This window comes from Malus sylvestris, chromosome 17 (assembly GCF_916048215.2).
Source record: "Malus sylvestris chromosome 17, drMalSylv7.2, whole genome shotgun sequence".
Taxonomy (NCBI): domain Eukaryota; kingdom Viridiplantae; phylum Streptophyta; class Magnoliopsida; order Rosales; family Rosaceae; genus Malus; species Malus sylvestris.
The window spans coordinates 31,807,306-31,832,683 of NC_062276.1; the positions used below are offsets into that span (position 1 = coordinate 31,807,306).

The 25,378-nt window shown below is 37.1% G+C and overlaps 5 protein-coding genes across 6 annotated transcripts; 3 read left to right on the forward strand and 2 right to left on the reverse strand.

Annotated features, from left to right (window-relative positions):
- Positions 1-230: 230 nt before the first annotated feature.
- LOC126611972 (uncharacterized) lies at positions 231-1,133 on the reverse strand. The gene is made up of 2 exons (XM_050280269.1): positions 852-1,133; positions 231-557 (listed from the first exon to the last, which is right to left on the reverse strand). Exons 1-2 carry the CDS (start codon positions 1,131-1,133, stop codon positions 231-233), a joined length of 609 nt encoding a protein of 202 aa, XP_050136226.1.
- A 929-nt stretch (positions 1,134-2,062) lies between these two features.
- LOC126611002 (uncharacterized) lies at positions 2,063-8,614 on the reverse strand. Its single transcript, XM_050279188.1, has 21 exons — positions 7,267-8,614; positions 6,369-6,569; positions 6,149-6,253; positions 5,975-6,040; positions 5,706-5,873; positions 5,460-5,534; positions 5,247-5,362; positions 5,065-5,143; positions 4,916-4,985; positions 4,731-4,834; positions 4,569-4,625; positions 4,264-4,405; positions 4,109-4,137; positions 3,902-3,984; positions 3,758-3,824; positions 3,610-3,676; positions 3,386-3,522; positions 2,741-2,832; positions 2,525-2,591; positions 2,249-2,353; positions 2,063-2,110 (listed from the first exon to the last, which is right to left on the reverse strand). Exons 1-20 carry the CDS (start codon positions 8,467-8,469, stop codon positions 2,270-2,272), a joined length of 3,012 nt encoding a protein of 1,003 aa, XP_050135145.1. The 5' UTR covers positions 8,470-8,614; the 3' UTR covers positions 2,063-2,110; positions 2,249-2,269.
- A 2,251-nt stretch (positions 8,615-10,865) lies between these two features.
- On the forward strand, positions 10,866-21,236 carry LOC126612169 (uncharacterized oxidoreductase At4g09670-like). Its single transcript, XM_050280506.1, has 2 exons — positions 10,866-11,382; positions 20,508-21,236. Exons 1-2 carry the CDS (start codon positions 10,915-10,917, stop codon positions 21,126-21,128), a joined length of 1,089 nt encoding a protein of 362 aa, XP_050136463.1. The 5' UTR covers positions 10,866-10,914; the 3' UTR covers positions 21,129-21,236.
- Positions 17,077-19,132, forward strand: LOC126612170 (uncharacterized). Its single transcript, XM_050280507.1, has 3 exons — positions 17,077-18,108; positions 18,591-18,692; positions 18,863-19,132. The coding sequence occupies exons 1-3, from the start codon at positions 18,017-18,019 to the stop codon at positions 19,002-19,004; spliced, it is 336 nt and encodes a 111-aa protein (XP_050136464.1). The 5' UTR covers positions 17,077-18,016; the 3' UTR covers positions 19,005-19,132.
- An 822-nt stretch (positions 21,237-22,058) lies between the features above and the next one.
- On the forward strand, positions 22,059-25,335 carry LOC126612461 (pentatricopeptide repeat-containing protein At3g14330). Of its 2 annotated transcripts, XM_050280882.1 has the most exons (2): positions 22,059-24,090; positions 24,308-25,335. In XM_050280882.1, the coding sequence occupies exons 1-2, from the start codon at positions 22,130-22,132 to the stop codon at positions 24,309-24,311; spliced, it is 1,965 nt and encodes a 654-aa protein (XP_050136839.1). In that variant the 5' UTR covers positions 22,059-22,129; the 3' UTR covers positions 24,312-25,335. The 2 variants fall into 2 exon arrangements, with proteins under 2 accessions (XP_050136839.1, XP_050136838.1); XM_050280881.1 differs by lacking the exon at positions 24,308-25,335 and having other exon boundaries at positions 22,060-24,245.
- The last annotated feature ends 43 nt before the right edge of the window (positions 25,336-25,378 follow it).

The window sequence follows — 25,378 nt, forward strand, 5'->3', positions numbered from 1 at the left end:
TAACATCCCACATTGCCCAGGGGAGTGATCCTTAAATGTATATTCTCATCCCTACCTAGCACGAGGCCTTTTGGGAGCACACTGGCTTTGGGTTCCGTAGGAACTCCGAAGTTAAGCAAGAAGGGGGCTAGAGCACTCCCAGGATGGGTGACCCACTGGGAAGTTGCTCGTGAGTTCCCAGAAACAAAACCGTGAGGGCATGGTCGGGGCCCAAAACGGACAATATCGTGCTACGGTGGTGGTGCAGGCCCAGGAAGTGATCCACCCCGGGCCGGGATGTGACAGGTCGACCCCGACACTTGTTCAGGAATGAGCGTTTCAGGCACTTCTTCTCCATCTTCTTCATCAACATGGGAGCCATGATCGGGTATAGAGTGTGGAGGGGTAATGTGTACAAAGGTGCTGTGTAGAGAGATGTTGTTCATGCATACTTCTGGACCAACAGGCACAACTTTGAATTTAGGACAATCTTTAACAATATTCCAACATTCCCACCGGTTGAATGATTTGTTTCTTGATTTGATTTTGGCAGCATACCATGCTTGTGCTTGAAGTTGCTACAAATAATAATAATGAAATTATTAGGTAACAAATAAATAATACAAACAAATAATAATAATGAAATTATTAGGTAACAAATAAATAATACAAACAAATAATAATAATGAAATTAGGTCACAAATAAATAATGCAAACAAATAATAATGATGAAATTAGGTCACAAATAAATAATGCAAACAAATAATAATAATAATGAAATTAGGTAACAAATAAATAATACAAACAAATAATTATAATCAAATTAGGTAACAAAATAATAATACAAACAAATAATTATAATATATTCTTACCTCATCCGCATAATTTGCCCCACTTTGAACATTACTACTAGCTTGTGTCAAGGCATCTCTCCACGTACTAAAGGAATGGCTAAGTATTTTCCAACGACTGGACATCGATTCTTTGGTTCTTTTCCCACTCATTTGCTCAAGAAATTTGGTATGAATTAAACTCCACATTTCTCGCAACTGCATCTCATTACCCGTAAGGGAATTATGAGTAACTTCAACCCAGCTAGTGCACAACGCAACATCTTCAAGAAGCGACCAATTCGTACCTGCATCAGTAGTCATTTTGTGGGAAAAAAAATTGGATTGAAACTTTGAGAGAAATATAGGAATTTGATTGAAAGTAGTTGAGAAAATATGAAATTGTGGTGTAAGGTAGATGGAGAAGAAGTGGTATTTATAGAAAAGTAAAAACAATTTTTTACAAATTTTTTTCAGATTTTTTACATTTTTTTCTGATTTTTTCCATTTTTTTTTTATTTTTATTCAAATAATTAATCTCTGCTGTTGGATTTTAAAAATTTTGAATTCCAACACTCCAGATTGTGCCACGTGTCACAACAGTAACTATTCTTAATTTTAAAACTATTTTTTCTTTATTTATAAAGCATATTAATATCGACCGTTGATCTCAGATCGAACGGTTGATATTAAATAAGATTTTTTTTTTTTTTTTACCGTTGAGATCCAACGGTCCAAATTAAGGAGCCGTTGAGATCGAACGGACCGTGGGAAGCCATGTGGCTTCCCAATGGTAACTCAGACCACTGCAAAGGTGGACTGCTTTTCTGAAAAGCTATCGGGCGACGCACCCCCACGCGCGAGTGGGGTGCATGCGCCTGATAGAAAAAAATAAAAAAAGGGTTTGGAGCTCGGGCTCACGGGCTGTCAAAAGTTGACTGGCCTTCTGCTCGGGCATTCTCACCAGCTCGGGCTCTTCAAGGCTGGAGTTGATTCACAGGGCCTCGGGCCCTTTCCTCTCCCCTGTCCCCCGGGCAACTCCCATGGCTGGAGCTGCTCTTAAATGGGGTAAAACATACTGTATTTAATATGTATTATTAAAAAATGAGTAAAATAACGTTTAGTAGTGAAAAGTACGTGTATGGTACGGGAGTTTTAAAAATGTGCGATTTAACGAATCAGTAAAATGTATACTGAAACCGGAAGTATATTTTAAAAATAGGTAAGTACATGTATATCACACTTCTGCCCAATATCATTATCTTCACCTCTTTTTACTCATTGATGCTGAAGAAAAGACCCTGTACAAAAGAATGGGACTTGTACATATTACAAGTTTACGACACAACATTACAAGAGAAATCTCAGTATCCCAACCAGCTAAAACAGCCTAGAAAGAAAAGGAAAAATGCCGGGGCGGATGTAATGCCAAGTAGAACCTGAATTTACAGCAGAGGCGTTCATGGCTTGCTACTCTGGACTAATTGAACAACCATCCTGTTAACAGTTTCCTTTGTTGCAAGATTATCACCGTCAGCTACAACCTACAAATTATATTTATATGTCACGAAAAGCCCGAATTGTGCATCTTATCACAGGAAGCAGTAACGGCATTCTGTATAGACTTTTCATAAGCCGCAAAGAGGACTTCAAACGTCCTTTAATAAAAGGAAATGCTCCCTGGAAACAAAAAAAAGTACTCGATAAGAGTTTACCTGAGCAAAGATCTCCAAAATCCTAGACTTATATTGACTGTTAACGCCCAAAAGAATGTCGTGAAACCTGAAATTCAATACAATTTGCAAACTAAATTCAATTTCATGTTAAGGACGAAGCAATGATCACATGTACTTGAAACTTGAAAGAAGAAAGTGATATGGTTGAACTAGGAGCAATCTACATGTTCAACGTGTATAACGAAAATTGCTTACTCTTCAATCATTGCAGAGAGTCGTGCATGTACGAGTTTGGCTTCAGTGGTGTCATTTTTCAGTGGTAAGAAGTCCAACCATTTGCCAACAACCTGACAAGTAGAATCAAATAACAACATATTGAGAATCAACCCATAAATTCATAGTGGGAGCAACGTGCTTGAAGAACAACAAACTGTGCAGATATCCTAAAGCATAGTACAGTTTTCCCATATATTTTCGTATTTCGCAAAGAAATAATTTTTTTGACCCAAATTTCATTTTGCAATTGCAACATCGAAACTTGATTGATAATAGCCGCTTGAGATCAGCAGCCAAACTAAATCACACAATAAAATCTGTTGACACTCAACCTTTACGCTAAAGTTCCTTTTGAGAAAAGCATAATGGTGTCGTTTTTTTTTTTTAACTTGTTCTTCACAATATAGTAATGTGTCCTATAATGTGGGTGTATACATTGACATATGATGTAACCAAAGAATATGTACCTTTGCAATATTCTTAGAGATAACACACAACATCGTGTAATTTATGTAACCAAAGAATATAGTAATGTGTCCTAGAGAAGGAAGGGAGAAATTGAAACTGTGTCCGTAGAGTGAAAAGGTAAGCATATTTGTGGGAAAAGATGGACGAGACAGTTACCTGAGGAGCATTAATACTCTTGAAATAAGACCCACATATTCTCCCAAGAGATGACACAGCAATCACATGTGCCGTTGGATTGTTTGAGCTTGATGTGCCTGGATGTCTAATCACAGAATCCAGACTTTTGGCAGCCTCTAAAGGAAGTCCATGGGATCCCACATTAACCAAAAGTGACTATAATTTATAACCCTTGGCAAAATAAAAGAATGGGAAGAAGCTACCTTCAGCGAAAGGTTTGAATTCATTAATGCCAAACTCTGCACAAGTACCAATTCCGCGTACAGCTTGCTGCAATGAGAAAGCAAAACATAAGGTCATTGAAGCATTAGAGAGTACCATATCCATGGGGAGGACAAAGACGAATAGCACCTGTCTAACACATGGATCATGATCCTTGCAAGCTCTCAAGAGGAATGGAAGGAATATAGAACAGTATCTGTCCACCAAATATGAAATATGTATCTTAAAAAAAACCTACAGAAGACACTGGATAATCGAGGAAAATGCACTCACTTAGAAGCAGGTTCTTGGCTTTGTTGCACAAAATAGTTGAACAGAAACACAACAATTTTTGCATTAACTGTATGATCATCACCCTGCATTTAGTATAACATTAGAAAGCAACGTGAAACCTTATAACAAGAGAAACCAGAAGCTTCAGGCAATAATGGAAAACCCATTTCAACATTATGAACCATAATTTAAAAGTGAATTTTCTACCTGTCTGTTTGCTTCCTTAACTAGCTTTTCTTGTAGATAACAAAAAGGTAGAGTATGTAACACAATGATGGTTTAAATTTTACAAAGCATACGAAGAACTCGAAAGAAAGAAAAATAAAAAGATAAATAGAGAAAAAAACTTTTGAAACATACACGATTACGGGTTTCTTCCTGCGGTCCAATTTCAAAACCCTCTGCTTCTTGTATTTCGTTTTCTGATGAGTTTTCGTTCAGGATTTTCAGTATCCCATCCACAACAAACTTGACATGTATATTAGTCAAAACGCGGCCAGAGACCTGTGACAGGAAAATCCGGTGCTTGTAAAATTGCATCACTGACTATCAGTCCAAAGCCTCAGTATTGCTTATATGGTAAGCCGCAATCTGGTGGCACAGCATAAAGAGGAAGAGAAAAGATCTTTGTGATAGTGAAGTTTTGGTAAGTAAAAATATGACAAACCTTTATGCACTCTTTTAGAGAATTTAACACTCTTGCAGAAATTTCTGCGTCATTTTCCTGAGATGTAATAGTGGATTGAAATTTAATTACATCAACTACAAAGAATATAATGAACCGAAAATGATACTGCCCGACATTATTATTTACAGTTGGAAGACTCACCTCCAAGTTTCTTACTAATGCTGTTATAAAGTAGATAAGCTCCTCCTGGATATCTTCCAAAATAACTTCTTGAGATATAGCTAAACGCAATAGGACTGGCATGGCTAGATAGACAAGGTAACAACTGTCACGAGAAAAGCTCATTGCACCAAAGAGGAATCACAAATTGCAATTCAAACTAGTACCTGAAATAGCTTCCATTCGAGTTTCAAAATGTAGATCAGAGTGAAGAAGTGGACGCAAAACCGGAGTAACCTGAACAATTTCAAATCCCACTCAAACACCGCTGAGATAATTGTTTAACAAAAATCCCCATTAATTAATTACAACCAACCTGTTTGATCCAAGGCAAAAAGTTTCCCTTAAACTGTCTAGTGAAGCAGAATAGCAATTTACAGGCCAAAGCTTTCTCCCTTGTGACATGAACCTTAAGATATTAGTATAGTTTGATGTCTTATCTCGGTAATGATAAACACTTCTACTTGCTGCAGATAAGTTGAGAAGCGAATGCTATACCTTCGGTTGACTTCTTTATTGATTTTAGTCTGAGCAGACTGAATCAAGCTAGGCATCAGATCGTCAACATAGATTAAAAAGTCATCCCCTAGGAGCCTACAGAGTTTCGCCAACACCTGCAAAAAAAATAAGATAAAACATAAGTATATACTCAAGGGGAAACTCATATATTTGATTGGCATAATTTCCAGGATAAAATATGATTAAAATTACCTGGAAGATGGAAACTTTTAACATGTGGTCTGTCTCCAGCAGAAATCCTTGCAGCGAGATAAGAGCTCCCATAACCTTGCACGGAATACATTGAAAAATAAAAAACTCTATCAATTCAAAAGGTCTATCAGTGAATGAAATTCTACTTTCTTCAAGTGTTATTACATGTCTAGAATCGTCTGCAGTATAATTGTCAACTATACATAGTAGTTGCTGTCACAGAAGAAAATTCTAAGGAACCATTACCTCGTCAGCATCATTTGCAAATGTATCCTTTCCAACAACAATTGCAATATAACTAATGCACCCCAGACAATGGGCATGGAGCAATTTCGTAGATGCATTAGCCACACCGAACAAGATAAGTTTAATGGCATCCATGGTGTGGCGATAGTAAATATCAAAGCGGTTCTGCTGGCACAAATATAACATGGTTAGACCAATGTTTTTAAACGAGAAAAAAAAAATCAGAAAACACGACGGCCAGCTGTGCTAAAACAGATATCAAGGAATACCTCCGATGAGCTTGCAAGTACTCCAAGAGCTGCCAAAACCCCCCATTGTAAAGTTGTATTCCCGTTCTGAATATGCACAAATCAAAGAAAACTAGATATAAGCATTCTGAACAGATTCGTCTGCTGGATAAAGAACAAGGAGTTCATTAAATTTGATGAAATTTGAGTTCATACCTTAAGATGTGCAAGCAGTGCCTCCACTAACCGGGGCAAGTAAGGTTCTAAATTATCGGGTGTGCAGCCATTGCTGAAGAAACGAATTGCATCAATAGCTTTCCCCTGAAGGTGAATAATTGGTGCATAGAAGCATCAAGTAAATCATACACATGTGGGAATAAAAACAATCGAAAGAGCTAAAGGTGTCAACAAATTGGTAAAATGAAAATATTATTACCCATACGGTGTCCTTCTTTTCTTTAAGCATTTCAGTTAGCAGAAGTAGAATCCTGCGATGATAATGCTCATGTAATGTGGGTGCTAAGTTCACACTGAGTGCCTTAATGGCATCGGTGGCAGCACAACGAACTTGACGGTGAAGATCTTTTAGGCCATCTACAACTATTGTTGCCAATTCCTCAACATGGTTTCTCATAACCTGTGACAACACAATCACCATTTACCACAATCAACTAAAAAAATAAATAAATCCAAAATCCAAATATGCCAAATTAGTAGCTAGCTCACTTCTCTCTAGAAGATGAACTTCAAGTTTCCAAATAAGTTTTTAATGGCAATTCTACGCTTTTACAAAATCAGCAAAAAAAAAAAATTTCTTTACCGGTGTTATCTACACATTTCTTTTTACTTTTCACATATCTTTCTCAATTTCCAAACCGTTGATCGAATGATTTGAAAAAAATGAAAGTACAAAATCTACAAAATGTGTGCGAGAAGTAAAAATGAATGTATAAATAGTTACAACACCACTATAGAAACAAACCCTAAATTCTTTGATAAATACGACAAGGCCCAATAATATTTTTCAGTGTCCATTATTGCCCTTTTACTACAGAGCGAACAAACTCCGGCTAATGAGATTTGAACCGCAACAAACTCCCGTCAACGAAAATTGTTTACAACAAACTCCCATAAATGAAAATTTTACTACGATAAACTTCCGTCAATGAAAACTGAACTTAAAACACACTTCCGAAAAACAAAGATTAAATGTCATTATACCAAGTGAAGAAAGTAAATCACGAATATTACTACACTTATTATCTCTTTTTTCGAATTCACAAAATTGTAAAAATAAAAATAAAAAATGATAAAATACTCCAATCAAAATATACCTCTTCACACGCATCAGCCGTGGCACAAATAGTAACAAGCCCTGCATGGCGTTTCTGCCATTCCTGAGCCACCGCAAAAACTCCGATCTGATTCCGAACATGACGCGCAAAAATCTTCCCTCCGTGCATAGTCGAAAGCCGGTCCATAAAATACTTCGCAAGAACAGTGCTCTTGTTTTTCTCGACATTTGCAGCCCCCACAAGCACCCTCATCAGGCTGCAGAAAAACCCATCCAAATTCACACGATCCAATCTTTCGAGTTGACGACTCATAATCCTTCTGTTCGATTCGTCGATCTTTTTAAGTACTCTGATTGCGCCCTCTCTGATCACCGTGGCCACCGAGGACTCCGCGATCATCAGCATTGATTCCAACACGTAGTTTAATCGGTCGAGCAAGAGTCTCGGCTGCGTTTTAGTCACCATTTGGGTTATAAACTCGAGGAACCTCTGAGCTACCGTTGCGTTTCTCGGGTCAACTTTCGTGGCCAAATTGTGTGTCGAATTGACCACTGTAGACATGGCCATTCCAAGGCGGGCGGCCCCCAAGAAATACGGCAAAATCTTGAGAAATCTGGACGCCGCCTGGATCGCCGCCGCCCAGGAATCCAAATCAGAGGAATCTCGCAAACGGTGCAAGATTTTCGCCCAAAGAAAATCGAATCCCGGCATCAACCGATTCAAAAGATTCTCTGGAAGATTGCTGAGTACCCTGAATCCCATTTCTTGGACTTCTTGAGTGACGTTGGAGCCGGTAATGGAGACGTAAACATAGTCGAGGAGCTCTTCCCACAGCTGGTCGGAGTCGCTGAAGATTCGAGAAGCGACAATGGCGACGATTTCGGGCAGAATTTGAGACATGGGTTGTCCGGTCCTGGGTCGAAAACTGGACAAGAGCGGGGATTTTAGGCCGTTGAGGGTCATGAGTGAAATTTGGGGAACGGCGGGGTCGGTGAGGAGATCGTAGAGGAGTTTCAGTGATTTGCGACGGATTCGGGGGTAGTGGGAGGAGCTGGAGATCTGGGAGAGCTTAAGGGAGAGGGCATCGGTGAATTGGAAAGAGCAGTGTTGAAGGAGGTCTCGTTTTTGTTGGGCAAGGGGGCTGTTTATGGGGAGGAGGATGATGGTTGAGAGTAGAGACTCCATGGGTAGGGGGTATGGAGATTCAAGAAGCTCTCCGGCGTCTTGGTCCAGCTGGTTCATCTGGATACTGGGATTATTGACAGGATAGTTGATCTCCGTCGCAGAAACAGAGAGGGAATGAAAGAATGTTTTGTTTTTGAAGTCTTGAGGTTTTGGAGGGAGGATTTATTTAAGAGAGATATTTTGTTTCTGTTATGATAGTTATAGCCACGTCAGCTTGTAAATGCTTTGGAAGACTCTTTTGACTGTGGTGAGAAATTTATTTTTTACCTAAAATACAACCGAATACATCAAATATCATAATAAAAGTAGTTGAATATTTTTTTAAAATATCAAATCACTTGTATACCAAACCATGTTCTCCATAGACCAGAAAATCTCTCTGACTATGGTGGGGCTTAAAAAAAATGATTTATAACACACAATGTTGGTCAGTTGAATTTAATGCCATTTTTCCGAAGTTTGAGTTTTACCGAACAATACAAATTTTCAGTAGATTTGTTAGTAGGGTAATGCTAATAAGAACGTTTATCAACGCTTAAGTAATAATGTAAGAGTAATGCTAGAGAGACTAAATTTGTAGACAAAATTTAATAAACTAAAGAACATAGAAGTTAATTATTGGTTTATTACTTAAGCGTTAATATATGTGCTCCTTCTTATTGGTTACACATCATTTAATTTGCAAATTTTGTCTCCAAATTTAGTTTCGCTAGCATTATCTATAATATAATCATCAACTTTCATATCATTTAGTTTACAAAATTTTGTCTACACAGTTAATCTCCCTAGCATTGTCTTGGGTAATGAAAAACACTTATATAGAACGGGTACACTATTATGTGGTATTTCAGTCCAATAATATAAGGCCGGCCCTAAGGGTAGCCCAAGTAGGCGCCCACCTAAGGCCCCCACTTCGGAGGGACCACCAAAATATTTTTATATCATGTAATTAACAAATAAATATAGAAAAAGTAAGAAATATCATAATTCATTTGTTAGTTTAGTGGAAATGTTTGGCTTCATTTTTCTTTGGAGTGTTGAGTTCGAAACACCGAGTTGCCTTTTAGTTACTATATTTTTCTTATTTTTCAAATTTACTACCAATCCATCTGTCCAAATGCATATAAAGTTATAAAACTCAAGTCCCTTTGCAACTTTTTTTTCTTCATCTTCTCATTCTCTCCATTTCTATCGAATGTTTAAACCAACTATCACATGGTCTTGAAGATTGTACTGTAAGGTAATCAAAACTTTGAATTTATATTTTGCTTTTCAATAACTTTATTCCATGGATTATTTTAATATTCGATTCGTTAGTGTGATGTTGATTTTAGAAAGAAAAAACACAAGAGAAACAATTGGTGTTGTTGAATTTATTATACTCGTCAATCAAGTTTTATTGTTTTTTTTAGTACATTTGCGTCTAAAAACATGAGCAGTGTAATGTTTAAGTAATATTTGTATATTTATCTTCTTTTGATATTTAATTTTTAATGATATTTGATGTGGAAATAGAATTTTTTATATATTTAGTGAATTCTTTTTTATACAAATCAGTGTACATAGAACCGGAATCGGAACTTTAGGACCCCACTTCGAAGGCTCACCTAGGGCCCCCAAATTCTTAGGGCTAGCCTTGCAATAATAGATTAGTTTATGTAAGTTTTACTTTACATGGTAAAATATTATTGAACTTGAACGTCACAATGATGATGAATCCGTTCCGTACAAATTGTTCTCCTAATTAAGTGGCTCATGAGTGCTATTGTGAACAATTTGCTACTATCATGACAAAGTGCACATTCAACAGTATAGATTATCACATTTCTGAAGTTGTTGCACCCAAGAGGTATTTTGGCATGAGGAACCACCTCATTTCTTTGTATACTATCGTCCATAGGATTTTCTTCATTTCTTAATCAAAGGAAAAAAAGAAAAAAAAAAGGAAGCTAAGAAATGATAGAAGTTGCATTTTTGGACATAACACAAAAACTGAACTCGCTTACTAAATGAGATAAACAAGTTTGGGTTGGCAACAATTCATTTACCCTTTTGACAATCTGTCGGCTCGTTAAACACGGTTAAAATTATGTTCGTGTTTCGTGTGAATACTAACACGAAAATGACATGATTCATTACATTTATTCAAGTGTGTAATTTAGTAATTTATGTAAGATGACATATATTATTTAATTCGAATGTAAAATAATAAAGTTAAATCCTTTTATTTAATGTAGACATTAGGAAAATCAAATAAGTTCATCGCGTTATTATCGCATTTTAATCATGTGAGATTCGATTTAGAAAAATTAACTCGATTAATAATCTTGTCGTGTTAGTATTGACGCTAAACTTTCTCGAACATCAAATAAAATGAAAATGTAATTGTAAAGGATATGAAGTAATTTCGACCAACAATGGTGGCACTTCTAAAACAAGGGCAACAACCACCACCCTCATATCATCAGTCTCTCAACTCTCAGAGGTCAAAAATGGAAAAAAATGGCAGAAAATCCAGCAGCGATACGTTTTGGCATAACAGGATGCGCCGACATAGCCAGAAAAGTAGCTCGAGCCATAAAACTCGCACCCAACGCCACCCTTTACGCTATCGCCAGCCGTTCGTTCGACAAAGCCCGGAAATTCGCAGCCGACGGTGGACTCTCCGGAGCCGTCAAGATCTACGGGAGCTACGATCAGCTGCTCGACGATCCATGTGTAGATGCGGTGTACATGCCCCTGCCCACAAGTCTTCACCTGCACTGGGCGGTGTTGGCTGCTCGAAAGAAGAAGCATTTGCTTTTGGAAAAACCAACGGCTCTGGATGTGAGTGAGCTTGATCAGATACTGGAAGCGTGCGAATCCAACGGTGTACAGTTCATGGATGGCAGCATGTGGCTGCATCATCCCAGGACTGCCAAGTTGAAGGACTTGATCTCTGATCCCAAGCTTTTTGGTCAGATTGACATTGTAAGTATATATAATTCTCTCTCTCTCTCTCTCTCTCTCTCTCTATCTCTCTCTCTCTCTCTCTCTATATATATATATATATATATATGTTCAGTTTCAGTGTCATATTTTGTGGTATAATTTATGTTCTGGGTTATGTGATTTCTGTGTTAATTTTGGAAAATTCTTCAGGGCAATGAAAAACTATTTGATCGATAGGACCTCTGCTGACAATCTTAGCCTCTTTTAGAAGATTTAGAATATAATCATTGGAGGTCCTATCGAACACTGCTTGATCCCTCTTGAGATTCTAGCAGTGCTCGAAGCCCCTCGATATTTCCCAAAGAAACTTAAATGGTCATTAGGTGAATGTGCAAATTGTTGGATATAAGTCAATATAATTACATATGCTAATAAATAATAAATGCGAATCGAAAAATTAACAGAGTATGAACAAAACAAAAATATAAAACAGATAACTTTAAGATTGAGACTTGCGTACCGCAATGTCCTTGAAACAGAAATTTCGTCCCTATTCAGTGTTTGTAGTTCTACGGACATCTACACTAGTACAAAAACATGTTTGCGCGACGGAAACTTGCGCGACGCAGAAAATTTCGTCGCGCAAAGTATGTTTGCGCGACGCTAAACACAAAACGTCGCGCAAACATACTTTGCGCGACGACACTTTGAACGACGAAGACTTGCGTCGTGCAAAACTGTTTTGCGCGACGAAGGTGCACCTGCGTCGCGCAAATTAACTTTGCACGACGCAAGTCTTCGTCGTGCAAAGTGTCGTCGCGCAAAGTATGTTTGCGCGACGTTTTGTGCGTCACGCAAGAGTTTGGCGCCAAACCAATCATAATTTACCCTTTTTCCCAACTTTGCGCGACGTAGGCGCACCTACGTTGCGCAAAACAACTTTGCGCGACGCCACTTACGTCGCGCAAAGTCGACAACTTTTTTTTCTAAAATAAGCACACACAAGAGCCTTTTTTCTTCACACTCAACCTCTCTCTAACTCTTTCTCTTTCACTCTCTTTCAGACTCTCCATCTCTCTCAACCCTCACCATTTTCACCTTCTCCTTTAAAACCCACTCACTTTGTTCTGCTCACGTTATGAGTTAGCAGGTTCTTGCGTCAGGTCGTTCAAACGGGGCCTTCAAGTAATGTATTTATTTGATTAATTAATTAACTATTTATTGATTACATTTATGTTTGGTTTTTTTTTTTGGTATATTTATGTTTTTCTTTAATTATTTTCTGGGCAATCTGAACATAACTTTTTTGGTTACATGTGAGACTAGCAAAGGAAAAATGGATGTAATATATGTAAACGACTCAAACCATAGGAAGCCTTTGTCCAATTCCATGGGAAACTCGTATGTTACTTTTATAATCGCTTAGTTACACTAATATACGTGTGTGTGTGTGTGTGTAAGTGGTTATGATTTGGAGACACAAATTTTGACACTCATACTATAAGGTCCATTTCATAACATATTTGTTTACTATGAATTGTAATAAATGAGTGTTTTATTTGTTTATTCCAAATATGGTAGTTTGTCTTTTAGGACACGGATAAGTACTATACATACGTCGCGCAAAGTTTTTTTTTTCTTTTCCCCTTTTGCTTTTCTTTTGGGGTTCTTGCATTGCCTTTTTTTTGTAGTATCCACTTGTGTAAATATTTTAAATTGACGATCGAATTAGTTCATTGTATTCATATAAAGTTAAAGAGTGTAGATATAAAAAATCATCAAAATCGGAGTTAAAATAACCGTTAAATCGTGATTTTTTGTTTATAGCCGTCGAAAAGGTTTGTCCCGTTATTTGATATCTGAATGTTTGTTTTTTGTGATTTTTGGGTTATGCAATCTCGAAGCATATGCAAACAAGTTTGACGGTTGGATCGTTGAAACTAGTTTTGTACAATACGTTTCCTATCAAAATGATACATTTACTAACACTTCGAGTTTTATTTATACTTTCATTAAGTATAACATAAGATTTTGTGGTATCCACTAATGTAAATATTTTAAATTGATGATCGAATTAGTTTATTATGGTATATAAATATTTACTAAGTAGATTTTAATTTATTTATTTTGTACTTATAAGCAAAAGGGAAGAAGGAAAAGTGGCAAAAAAAAAAAAAAACACTTTGCGCAACGTAGGTACACCTACGTCGCGCAAAACAGCTTTGCGCGACGAAGACCTACGTCGCGCAAAATGTTTTTTTTTTTTTTTTGCCCTTTTCCTTTTCTTTTGAGGTTCTTGCATTGCCTTTTCTTTTCTGGTATTCACTTGTGTAAATATTTTAAATTGACGATTGAATTAGTTCATTGTATTCATATAGGGTTAAAGAGTGTATCTATAAAAAATCATCAAAATCGGAGTTAAAATAACCGTTAAATCGTGATTTTTCGTTTATAGCCGTCGAAAAGGTTTGTCCGTTACTTGATATCTGAATGTTTGTTTTTTGCGATTTTTGGCGTATGTGATCTCGAAACATATACAAACAAGTTTGACGGTTGGATCGTTGAAACTAGTTTCGTACAATGCATTTCCCATCAAAACAATAGATTCACTAATACTTGGAGTTTATTTATACTTTCATTAAGTATAACATAAGATTTTGTGGTATCAACTTGTGTGAACGTTTTAAATTGACGATCGAATTAGTTCATTATATTCATATAGGGTCAAGGAGTGTAGCTATTAAAAATCATCAAAATCGGAGTTAAAACTACCGTTAAATCGTGATTTTTCGTTGATAACCGTAAAAAATGTTTGTCCTGTTACTTGATATCTGAATGTTTGTTTTTTGCGATTTTTGGCGTATGTGATCTTGAAACATATACAAACAAGTTTGACGGTTGGATCGTTGAAACTAGTTTCATACAATGCATTTCCCATCAAAACAATAGATTCACTAATACTTGGAGTTTATTTATACTTTCATTAAGTATAACATAAGATTTTGTGGTATCAACTTGTGTGAACGTTTAAATTGACGATCGAATTAGTTTATTATATTCATATAGGGTCAAGGAGTGTAATTATTAAATATCATCAAAATCGGAGTTAAAACTACCGTTAAATCGTGATTTTTCGTTGATAACCGTCAACAATGTTTGTCCTGTTACTTGATATCTGAATGTTTTTTTTTTGCGATTTTTGGCGTATGTGATCTCGAAACATATACAAACAAGTTTGACGGTTGGATCGTTGAAACTAGTTTCGTACAATGCATTTCCCATCAAAACAATAGATTCACTAATACTTGGAGTTTATTTATACTTTCATTAAGTATAACATAAGATTTTGTGGTATCAACTTGTGTGAACGTTTTAAATTGACGATCGAATTAGTTCATTATATTCATATAGGGTCAAGGAGTGTAGCTATTAAAAATCATCAAAATCGGAGTTAAAACTACCGTTAAATCGTGATTTTTCGTTGATAACCGTAAAAAATGTTTGTCCTGTTACTTGATATTTGAATGTTTGTTTTTTGCGATTTTTGGCGTATGTGATCTTGAAACATATACAAACAAGTTTGACGGTTGGATCGTTGAAACTAGTTTCATACAATGCATTTCCCATCAAAACAATAGATTCACTAATACTTGGAGTTTATTTATACTTTCATTAAGTATAACATAAGATTTTGTGGTATCAACTTGTGTGAACGTTTAAATTGACGATCGAATTAGTTCATTATATTCATATAGGGTCAAGGAGTGTAATTATTAAATATCATCAAAATCGGAGTTAAAACTACCGTTAAATCGTGATTTTTCGTTGATAACCGTCAACAATGTTTGTCCTGTTACTTGATATCTGAATGTTTGTTTTTTGCGATTTTTGGCGTATGTGATCTCGAAACATATACAAACAAGTTTGACGGTTGGATCGTTGAAACTAGTTTCGTACAATGCATTTCCCATCAAAACAATAGATTCACTAATACTTGGAGTTTATTTATACTTTCATTAAGTATAACATAAGATTTTGTGGTATCAACTTGTGTGAACGTTTTAAATTGACGATCGAATTAGTTCATTATATTCATATAGGGTCAAGGAGTGTAGCTATTAAAAATCATCAAAATCGGAGTTAAAACTACCGTTAAATCGTGATTTTTCGTTGATAACCGTAAAAAATGTTTGTCATGTTACTTGATATCTGAATGTTTGTTTTTTGCGATTTTTGGCGTATGTGATCTCGAAACATATACAAACAAGTTTGACGGTTGGATCGTTGAAACTAGTTTCATACAATGCATTTCCCATCAAAACAATAGATTCACTAATACTTGGAGTTTATTTATACTTTCATTAAGCATAACATAAGATTTTGTGGTATCAACTTGTGTGAACGTTTTAAATTGACGATCGAATTAGTTCATTATATTCATATAGGGTCAAGGAGTGTAGCTATTAAAAATCATCAAAATCGGAGTTAAAACTACCGTTAAATCGTGGTTTTTCGTTGATAACCGTCAACAATGTTTGTTTTGTTACTTGATACCTGAATGTTTGTTTTTTGCGATTTTTGGCGTATGTGATCTCGAAACATATACAAACAAGTTTGACGGTTGGATCGTTGAAACTAGTTTCATACAATGCGTTTCCCATCAAAACAATAGATTCACTAATACTTGGAGTTTATTTATACTTTCATTAAGTATAACATAAGATTTTGTGGTATCAACTTGTGTGAACGTTTTAAATTGACAATCGAATTAGTTCATTATATTCATATAGGGTCAATGAGTGTAGCTGTGAAAAAATCATCAAAATCGGAGTTAAATTAGTCGTTAAATCGAGATTTTTTATGTATAATCATTGAAAGGGTTTGTCCCGTTATTTTGTACGTATAACACTTAAGAAATTGAATGGTAAGTATATTTGTTAAGTAGCTTTAAATTTATTATTATAATTCGGATCGGGTTTTTGTTAGAAAAATATATTATTGTGGGTTTTATGTTAAAAAAATTGAATTTAAAAAGAATAAAGTCACATTTTCAGTATTTAAAAAAATATATATATAACTTGCGCGACGCCACAATTAGGTCGTCGGGCAAAAACACTTTGCGCGACGTTATGATGTAAACCTACGTCGCGCAATCTATCAAAATTTTGGCGGCATTATTTTCGTTAATAGGCGCTTTTTTTTAAAAAATTATTCCAATTATTCCGGTCTCTCTTCCCTCTCTTACTCGATCTCTCTCGTGCCTCTCTCTCACTCTGTCTCTCTCTTCCTTCCTCCGACTGCACCCAGCCTCCTCCTCATCCTTCCTTCCTCCCGTCTGCACCCACCCAGCCAGCATCCTCATCATCCTTCCTTCCTTCCGACTGCACCCAGCCAGTACTTATCTTTGCTTAATTCTGTATTTTGCCTGTCTCTCTTCCCTCTCTTACTCGGTCTCACTCGTCTCTCTCTCTCTCACTCCGTCTCTCTGTCTTCCTTCCTCCGACTGCACCCACCCACCCAGCCTCCTCCTCATCCTTCCTTCCTCCCGTCTGCACCCACCCAGCCAACATCCTCCTCATCCTTCCTTCCTTTCGACTGCACCGAGCCAATACCTATCTTTGCTTAATTCTGTATTTTTCTTCTTTCTAATGCCTTAATTTGAAGATTTCGGTATTGTAATTAGATTCAATTAGGAAAATTAAAATAGAAATTGTGGGTTTTAGTGTTAAATCGAATTTTAGGGTTAAATTGGGGGTTTTAGTGTTGAATCGAATTTGAGTTATTTTTGTATGTTTTTGTTGGAATTATTTTAGTTTAGCTCACATGTACTGCTTTCTTTCGTTCTTGCAGCTGATTAGTATTGTGTTAAAGCTTGTATAATTACTAGCTCTGGGAAATTAATGGTTATTAGGTGATGGATTTTTCTCATATGATCACAACTAACTAGTTGCATTGCATAGAACAACTTTCCATGAAATTAATGATTATTAGGTGTGGACTATACTATAGTCCACAGGCATCCTTCTGTTTCAATCCACAGTTGCTTCTGTTTGTAGCTAGGACCCTGTCCTGAAACCAAAATAGAAATTGTTCAGAATTTACATGTTCTTTAAGTTGTTTAGATGACTTTATTTGCAGATAATTTGATGCAAACAAGGTTTTTGTATTCTTTGCAGAACATATCATTCAGTGATCAGAACATATAATTCAAAATTTGAAACCCCTGATTTTGCACTTAATGGCAATGCTATCATTATCACAAGCTAACTTCATATCAGTTACATGTCATATATAATTTTGGCTACATTCTTAGGTTTTCCTTTTGTCTTCCCTTGTATTAGATTACGTGCATGCAGATTTTGATACCTATGTTCTAGGTTCTCATACGCTATTGTCTTTTCTGAACGAGTAACTGCCAAATGAAAGTATATTGAACTATTCATGAAGAACCATGTAGTTTAGTTCAATCTTTCGAGTTGATCTAGCTGATAGGGAGGGGTCTTACGCTGCTAATGTTGAATATTTGATTTTAATTACGAATTACGATTGAAGTTTGTGTTCTGAACAGCTAACCAAAGTTCTTCCAATTTTGACCTTCCCAATTTACCAGGCTGCTGCATATTACTATCATGGTTTGATCCTTGATGAGGGTAACACTGAAAAATTTCATGGGATGGCTGTAGCTGCTTTGCAAGCAGCAGATGAGTATTTCAAAGAAAGTAAGAAGGCATGCGAAGCATTTAACGCTGCTCCCCCTTTGTCAAGGTAGGTAGAGGCTGTATTTGCGTATTCATTTTGCTGATTTCATTGGCTGACATCTAGCAGATTATCTGCCTGTTTTTTCTAGGGGCAATAAAGTATATGTTGTAGCCGTAATATCTTTATCCTCTCTCCCTATCTCCAAGAACGTCAAACACAAACACGTACAAGGAACGAACATAAAATTGTCTTTAGTATGAGATTTGCAACCTTAGGCCATTAAGATGGAGTTCAGTTTCTACGAGAACTCTTCCTAAGAAAACTGTCTCCTAAATTATCTACTCTAGAGTCTAGTCCAATCTCTAGATATTAGCAAAGATTATTCTACAGGCCCTTCTTGAAATTTGTGTCGTGTTGTGAAGATCTACCGTCTCGTATGTAGCATTGGATGTTTCATGATTGAAATGTCCATTAGCTGATCAGTTTTCTTCTTCTTGTCAATCTTTCTTCTTTTAATGGTTAAGTGCTTTTTTATACACATTATGCAGAAATCCACCGCTCTGGGGAACCATGAAGTATCTATCTGAGAAAATTCCAAAAGATGCTTCAAGCAAAGTGCGGATAAAACGTGATCTGTACTCACACGAAAAGTATGTCCTACCTGAGAGAACTATTACCAATAATATTTTGTTTATGCCTAAATGCAATCTCCTTTTCACTCTTGGCACCCCTAATTGCAATCTCAATGTTCTTGGTTGATGATACATAGAACAAATCCTCGGGAATAATTAACGTGTGTTTTTGGATATTTCAACTGCAGAATCATGGAGATAACACCAACATTGCCCAATTTCGCATTGGCCTTGAAACCAGAGAAATTCCAACGTCCTCCAGTAGACCCCTCTTGGAACATGGAGCACATGAATAAGGGCTCCAACCAGCTTAGGAATGACAAAATATAAGCAATACATGAGTGTAGTTTTCTGCATTCGATTAGGCCCCATGTTGTAGTTTTTTCTTTTTTGTTTGGACATCTTGTATGTACATTTTCATATATTTCATAATTAAATACTTTTTCTTGGTTTATTAATTATTGTTTAGAATTTAATTACAATATTTATTAAAAAAAACAAATATTTTTACAAAAAAAAAAAGGGTTTGCGCGACGAAGAAGTTACCTGCGTCGCGCAAAGTGGGTTTGCGTGACCCAGGACCTGCGTCGTGCAAACCCACTTTGCGCGACGAATAAGTTACCTGCGTCGCGCAAACCCACTTTGCGCGACGCAGGTCTTTCGTCGCGCAAACCCATTTTGCGCGACGCAGGTAACTTATTCGTCGCGCAAACCCTTCTGTCACTGCCTTGGCGCGACGGTTGGTGCGCGACGAAGGTTCGTTGCGCTAATTTTTGAGCGACGTTTTTTGACTTTGCGCGACGAAGCACCTGCGTCGCGCAAAGTGTTTTTTTTACTAGTCACCAAGATTCAACGATCAAGTTAGAATTCCAGCACCAAAAAACTTAACTTCTGGCGAATTTCTGTGTGGTTCTCTAAGTAAAAAGGTTTAGGAATGTAGAAGAAGAATTTGATATTTTCAGTGTTCTAAATGCCATGCAAATGGATGTATATATAATATGATTATGTATGTTCGCAACAGGTATGAGGAAGGGATGCATCTGTTCGGAGACATCTTCTCAGATGGGTGTTTTCTTTCTGCGTTTTTTCACACTTCAAACTTCATCTGAAATGATGAGTCCGTTGATAAAATAATAAAAAATTAATTAATTAATTAAATTCAAAATTAATTAAAAATAATTAATAAAATCCGAAAATAATTAATTAAAGTATTTAATTATTAGAGCCCAAGGCCCATCTTTTGATAATTAATTATATATTAATTATGAATTAATTAGCACATCCCAAAGTCCAACTCCATGAGCTCAATTTTATTCTCCAAGGTCCATCACTTCAATTACTTTCTATAAGGAACAAAGCCTTATAAAATGCGAAAAGCTTGTGATGGTGAGCAATGTGGGACAATGAAATTCTACTCAAAATTTCCAACACAAATATGTACAAGTCCAGTTCCTCCCTCCATCTATTTCCGAGTTTTCCTAGATGTTCCTCTACCTCTTTTAGCATGAGCTCTATTTCACAATCGCATTTTCCAATCGAAGCATCTGTAGGTCTTCGTTCACATATCCAAACCACCTTAACCAATTTTCTCTCATCTTATATCCAATTGCGGTCACACCTACTTGACCTCAGATATCCTCGTTATTAATAAATTGGCAAACTCTCCATAAAGGAAGTGTGTATTATCCCCAGGGTGTTAAAGCATACCATACAACTTTGCTGAGTACTTAATATGTTTGTTATCAACAAGTATATTGTAATGAATTGAGAATTCTCGTCTGAATTATAATTGGTATTCTTTGTTTTTTTTTAACATCTTATTGTGCTTTTAAGATCCGTAGCACGTCAACAATGCCAGGAACCCAGGATTTCTTGGAGAGCAACATCAGAGTGAATCCGAACTTGGATGCTCTCGGTGCACTTGGGGACATAGGCTGGTACTGCATTGGGGCCATCTTGTGGGCAAAGGACTACAAATTACCAACTGTGGTGAATGCTCTACCTGATGTCCTCAAAAACTCTGCAGGGGTCATCTTGTCTTGCTCTGCATCAATTCATTGGGAACCCGCAGACAAAACCGTCGCCACAATTCACTTCTCTTTCCTCTCCCACTCGTCCATGGACTTGGCTATGACCGGTTCTAATGGTTCGATGCATTGCAACGACTACATAATTCCGTGCCAAGAGAATTCGGCCTCATTTGACTTTACATCCGGCGCAACATTTGTGGAACTCCATATCGGGTGGAATGCAAAATCAGGAGAAGTTACCGTCATTTCTGAGCTGCCGCAAGAGGCCTTGATGGTTCAAGAGTTTGCAAGGAATGCTGAGGACATTCGGAAATTTGGAAAGCGTCCGGACAGTAAATGGCCCGAGATTAGCAGAAAAACGCAGTTAGTATTGGACGCGGTGAAGAAATCCATTGATCTTGGTTGTAAGCCTGTTAAGTTGTAGCTAACTTTCTTGGTTTCCTAAGGCGTATGGGATTAATTTGCTAAGAACTTTTATACGTTAGAGATAGTTGTTTTATAAATATTTATCCTGCTGGCTGTTCAGATTAAACGTAACCAGATGTGGGGAGTTTGCAGATTGCTGCTCCGAGACTTGTCGTGATTAGGGCTGGGTGCGGTTCGGATAGGTTCGATTTTGGGTCCGAACCACAATCCAAACCGCACACTGCGGTTTGCCTGAATTCCAAAACACAAACAAACAATATTGGCTTAAAACTGATGTAATCGGTTCACCAATGATGCCGTGCGGTTTAACATGCACATATTACCAAATTTGAACAATTGTGGGCGACAATTTTGTTGCAATTCAATGCGCTCCCTAAATAACCTCCTAGTTAAAATTTACGGAGGATTCAGAAAAATTTCATCTCTAATCAAGCTCCCTATTATGCTCTTAAGGTATCAAAACTAAATTACTAGGGAAACTAATGAAAATGATTTGAAAGCTTTGAGTTTTAACGGTAATGACAAAATAATGGGTAAAGTGAATAGTACAAAGATTGACTTTTTAGTGTAAAAATGTGGTTTTTCATTAAAATAAACAGTACCGAAAGCTTTTCGTTAAAACTCCCTAAATTATTTTGAGCACGTGTTTTTTCTAGAAAACACTTCAATTGTTTTTAGAACTCAAATATTTTCTCTAAAAATGATTCCAATGATTTTAAAAATACTTCTAAACGAGTTGGTGCGTTTGGTTTTTTTTTTATCTCTTCTTTTCTTTCAGTCCAATCACTACAGACGTCTTTGTCTCTGTCCAATATATAGTGATTGAATCTAATTTTGATTGGTTAATCCGATCCGTTCATCAATGATCGGCAAGTACGATGGTCCCGATAATGATCTTATACGTATTTCGCGCGTACCTCACCTGCGGCTTTAAAAAACCTGACTCGGCCATGTAAATAATAGCAAGAAAATTAAAATCCGAACAAAGTGGGACTAAAAATGATTGCCGCCATTTCTCTCTCAACGAACAAACCTGGCGCTTCAACCAACATAACTGTACCTTCTTTAATCCCCAACGGTCCTCAAAAACCTAGCAAACCTCTACCTTCAACCCTCAAATGGCTCGCCAAATCCGGCAAATTAGACGAGGCCCTTCGCCTGATCGAATCCTCACCCTCCAAATTAACAGCCACCCAGTCGGACATCGAGGCCTACTCCCTCCTCCTCCACACCTGCATCTCCAGAAGATCCTTAGAGCACGGCCAAAGGCTTTATCTCCAGCTTCTCCTCTCCGACGACAGAGGTGAAAACGGCATCCTTCTCCGAAACCCCACCTTGAAAAGCAAGCTCATTACGCTCTACTCCGTTTGCGGCAGAGTCGACGATGCTCGCTCTGTTTTTTATGATGGGGTTGAAGATGGTCAGATGCCGGAGTCGGTGTGGGTGGCGATGGCTATCGGGTACTTGCGAAACGGGTTCTTGGTGGAAGCATTGATTGTGTACTGTGACATGCTGAGCAGGTTAGTCCTGCCGGGTAATTTCGCTTTTTCGATGGCCTTGAAGGCGTGTGCCGAGCTGTCTGAGTTGAGGGTTGGTAGGGCGGTCCATGCCCAGATTGTGAAATCCAGTGAAGAGCCTGATCAGGTGGTGAGTAATGCTCTGCTGCGGTTGTATGCGGAGAACGGGTGTTTTGTGGATGTCTTCAAGGTGTTCGATACAATGCCTGAGAGAAATGTTGTGTCTTGGAACTCTTTGATTGCGAGTTTTGCTCAACGAGACCAAGTGTTTCAGTCATTGGATTGTTTTAGAAGGATGCAAGGACAAGGGATGGGATTCAGTTGGGTCACCCTCACGACGATTTTACCAGTTTGCGCTAGAATGACTGCACTTCATTTCGGGAAAGAGATACATGCCCAGATTGTAAAGTCCACCAAGAGACCAGATGTACCTGTACTAAACTCACTTGTCGACATGTATGCGAAATCTGGAGCAATTGATTACTGTAAGAGGGTGTTTGATGGAATGCAAAGTAAAGACTTGACATCATGGAATACTGTGCTGGCAGGGTATGCCAGCAATGGGTTTATGGAAGAGGGAATGAAATTGTTTGCTCAGATGGTAGAGTCTGGCATCCGACCAGATGGGGTAACATTTATAGCTTTGTTGTCTGGCTGTAGCCATGCGGGGCTTACTGATGAAGGACAAAGTTTATTTAGTAAAATGAAGGAGGGTTATGGCGTGTCACCAACATTTGAGCATTATGCTTGCTTGGTGGATATGTTGGGTAGAGCCGGTAGAATTAAGGAAGCGTTAGATATAGTGGAAAACATGCCTATGAAGCCAACTGGTAGCATATGGGGATCGTTACTCAACTCATGTCGGCTCCAAGGCAATGTTTCTCTTGCAGAGCGAGCTGCAATGGAGTTGTTTGAGCTTGAACGACACAATCCTGGGAACTATGTGATGCTCTCAAACATTTATGCAAATGCAGGGATGTGGGAAGGTGTGAATAGGGTTAGGGAACTAATGAAGGATAGGGGAATAAAAAAGGAGGCTGGATGCAGTTGGATACAAATAAAGAACAAAATTCACACATTTGTAGCAGGTGGCAGTTTTGAATTTCGTAATTCAACTGAGTTTAAAAAGGTTTGGAGTGAATTGATGGATGCTATGGAAGAGGTTGGATACAACACTGACACCAGTGTTGTCCTACATGATGTAAATGAACAAACCAAAGCAATGTGGGTTTGTGGACATAGTGAAAGAATCGCACTTACGTTTGCACTTGTCCACACTGCTGCCAGAATGCCAATTAGGATTACAAAGAACTTGCGCATTTGTGCAGATTGCCACTCCTGGGTGAAAATAGTTTCAATGGTTACAGGGAGAGAGATTGTTTTGAGAGACACAAATCGCTTCCACCATTTCAAAGGAGGAGCATGCTCTTGCAAGGACTACTGGTAATAAGTTAAATAACACAATTCTTTCTTGCTTCTCTCGACATTCTGCCACTGTCTTTTTTTTTTTCACGATTCTTGTTTACAATTTTTTGTGAAGTTTGATTCTTCCTCTTATAAGGACCGATTATATAATAAAATTATGTTATGTTCTAGCATCTTGTTTCTTGTCCAATTTTAAAGAAGTAATCAGGGTCTTCAGAACTGTCTACATCTTCAGGTAAGTTGGTCTCAATCCTTGAGAGTGGTCATCTGTCCATCTAGAAGCTGATGTTGCTTATCCAAAGAGATCCCAGCCAAATTCCCGATATCATCTGGTTTGGTTTGCAGATTTTCCATCCTAGATGACATTTCGTCCTCCAACTTTAACGATCTCGTTATCAGTTTCAACAGCTTCATCTCTCAATTTGTCAATTTATTCACCCAAATGGCTGTACGACTCTTGCAGCATTGCCATCCCTTTGTTCAAATTTCTCTTCATTTCTACTTGCCCTTGCAGCTCTGACTGAGAAACTTCGATTTTCCTGGATTGTGACTTTTTTATTTGTTTAACTGATATGCTGGACTTTAGCCATCTGTGCCAAAAAAAATTATGAAAGAGACAAAGGCTCCTATAGACGAGTTAAGTGATCTAAACTCATGGAGATATATCCTCGGTTGCATATAAGAATATTTTGTGTGTTTCATTTACAGTCTCTTGCTTTTTTTGTGCGAATCAGCCCACTTCTGTGCTGGCCCACTTTTTTTTTTTTTTCTTTTCATGATTCGTATATTTTACTTCCTTTTTTTTTTTGGTGAATATGTTTTACTTCATTATTTTGTTATTTATGTATTATTTATTATTCTTATTCTTATTAATCTCTATGTATAAAGGGAAAAGACCATTAAATTGTTATTTATGTATTATTTATTATTCTTATTCTTATTCTTATTTATTCTTATCATTCATGATTCCTATATTTTACTTCCTTTTTTTTTAGGTGAATATGTTTTACTTCATTATTTTATTATTTATGTGTTATTTATGTATTATTTATTTTTCTGAATGAAGTCAAACTTGAGATCTTTCACTTATAAATAAAGAATAATACCACTAGATTAATTGTAGTGCTAACCCATACTCCATAGACTCAGCCTTGACTAATTATTACCATAGCGCATAACTTAAACTATTTTTGAAAGATTTATAGCTCAAGTGGTGATAACATTTAAATGTAAATATCTTCATAAGTAAAATCCTCTTACAATGAAAATTAGTTACACTTGTTATATAGGAATTTAAATATTCGTA

Coding starts and splice junctions, on each gene's coding strand:
- LOC126612170 (XM_050280507.1), top strand. CDS start 18,017: ATGGCTGTAGCTGCTTTGCAAGCAGCAGATGAGTATTTCAAAGAAAGT. Junction 18,109..18,590: donor GCTGCTCCCCCTTTGTCAAG/GTAGGTAGAGGC, acceptor CACATTATGCAG/AAATCCACCGCTCTGGGGAA. Junction 18,693..18,862: donor GATCTGTACTCACACGAAAA/GTATGTCCTACC, acceptor TTTCAACTGCAG/AATCATGGAGATAACACCAA.
- LOC126612169 (XM_050280506.1), top strand. CDS start 10,915: ATGGCAGAAAATCCAGCAGCGATACGTTTTGGCATAACAGGATGCGCC. Junction 11,383..20,507: donor TTTTTGGTCAGATTGACATT/GTAAGTATATAT, acceptor TGTGCTTTTAAG/ATCCGTAGCACGTCAACAAT.
- LOC126611002 (XM_050279188.1), bottom strand. CDS start 8,469: ATGAACCAGCTGGACCAAGACGCCGGAGAGCTTCTTGAATCTCCATAC. Junction 4,626..4,730: donor CATTAGTAAGAAACTTGGAG/GTGAGTCTTCCA, acceptor ATTACATCTCAG/GAAAATGACGCAGAAATTTC. Junction 4,406..4,568: donor CTCTAAAAGAGTGCATAAAG/GTTTGTCATATT, acceptor TTCCTGTCACAG/GTCTCTGGCCGCGTTTTGAC.
- LOC126611972 (XM_050280269.1), bottom strand. CDS start 1,133: ATGACTACTGATGCAGGTACGAATTGGTCGCTTCTTGAAGATGTTGCG. Junction 558..851: donor GGGCAAATTATGCGGATGAG/GTAAGAATATAT, acceptor TATTATTTGTAG/CAACTTCAAGCACAAGCATG.
- LOC126612461 (XM_050280882.1), top strand. CDS start 22,130: ATGATTGCCGCCATTTCTCTCTCAACGAACAAACCTGGCGCTTCAACC.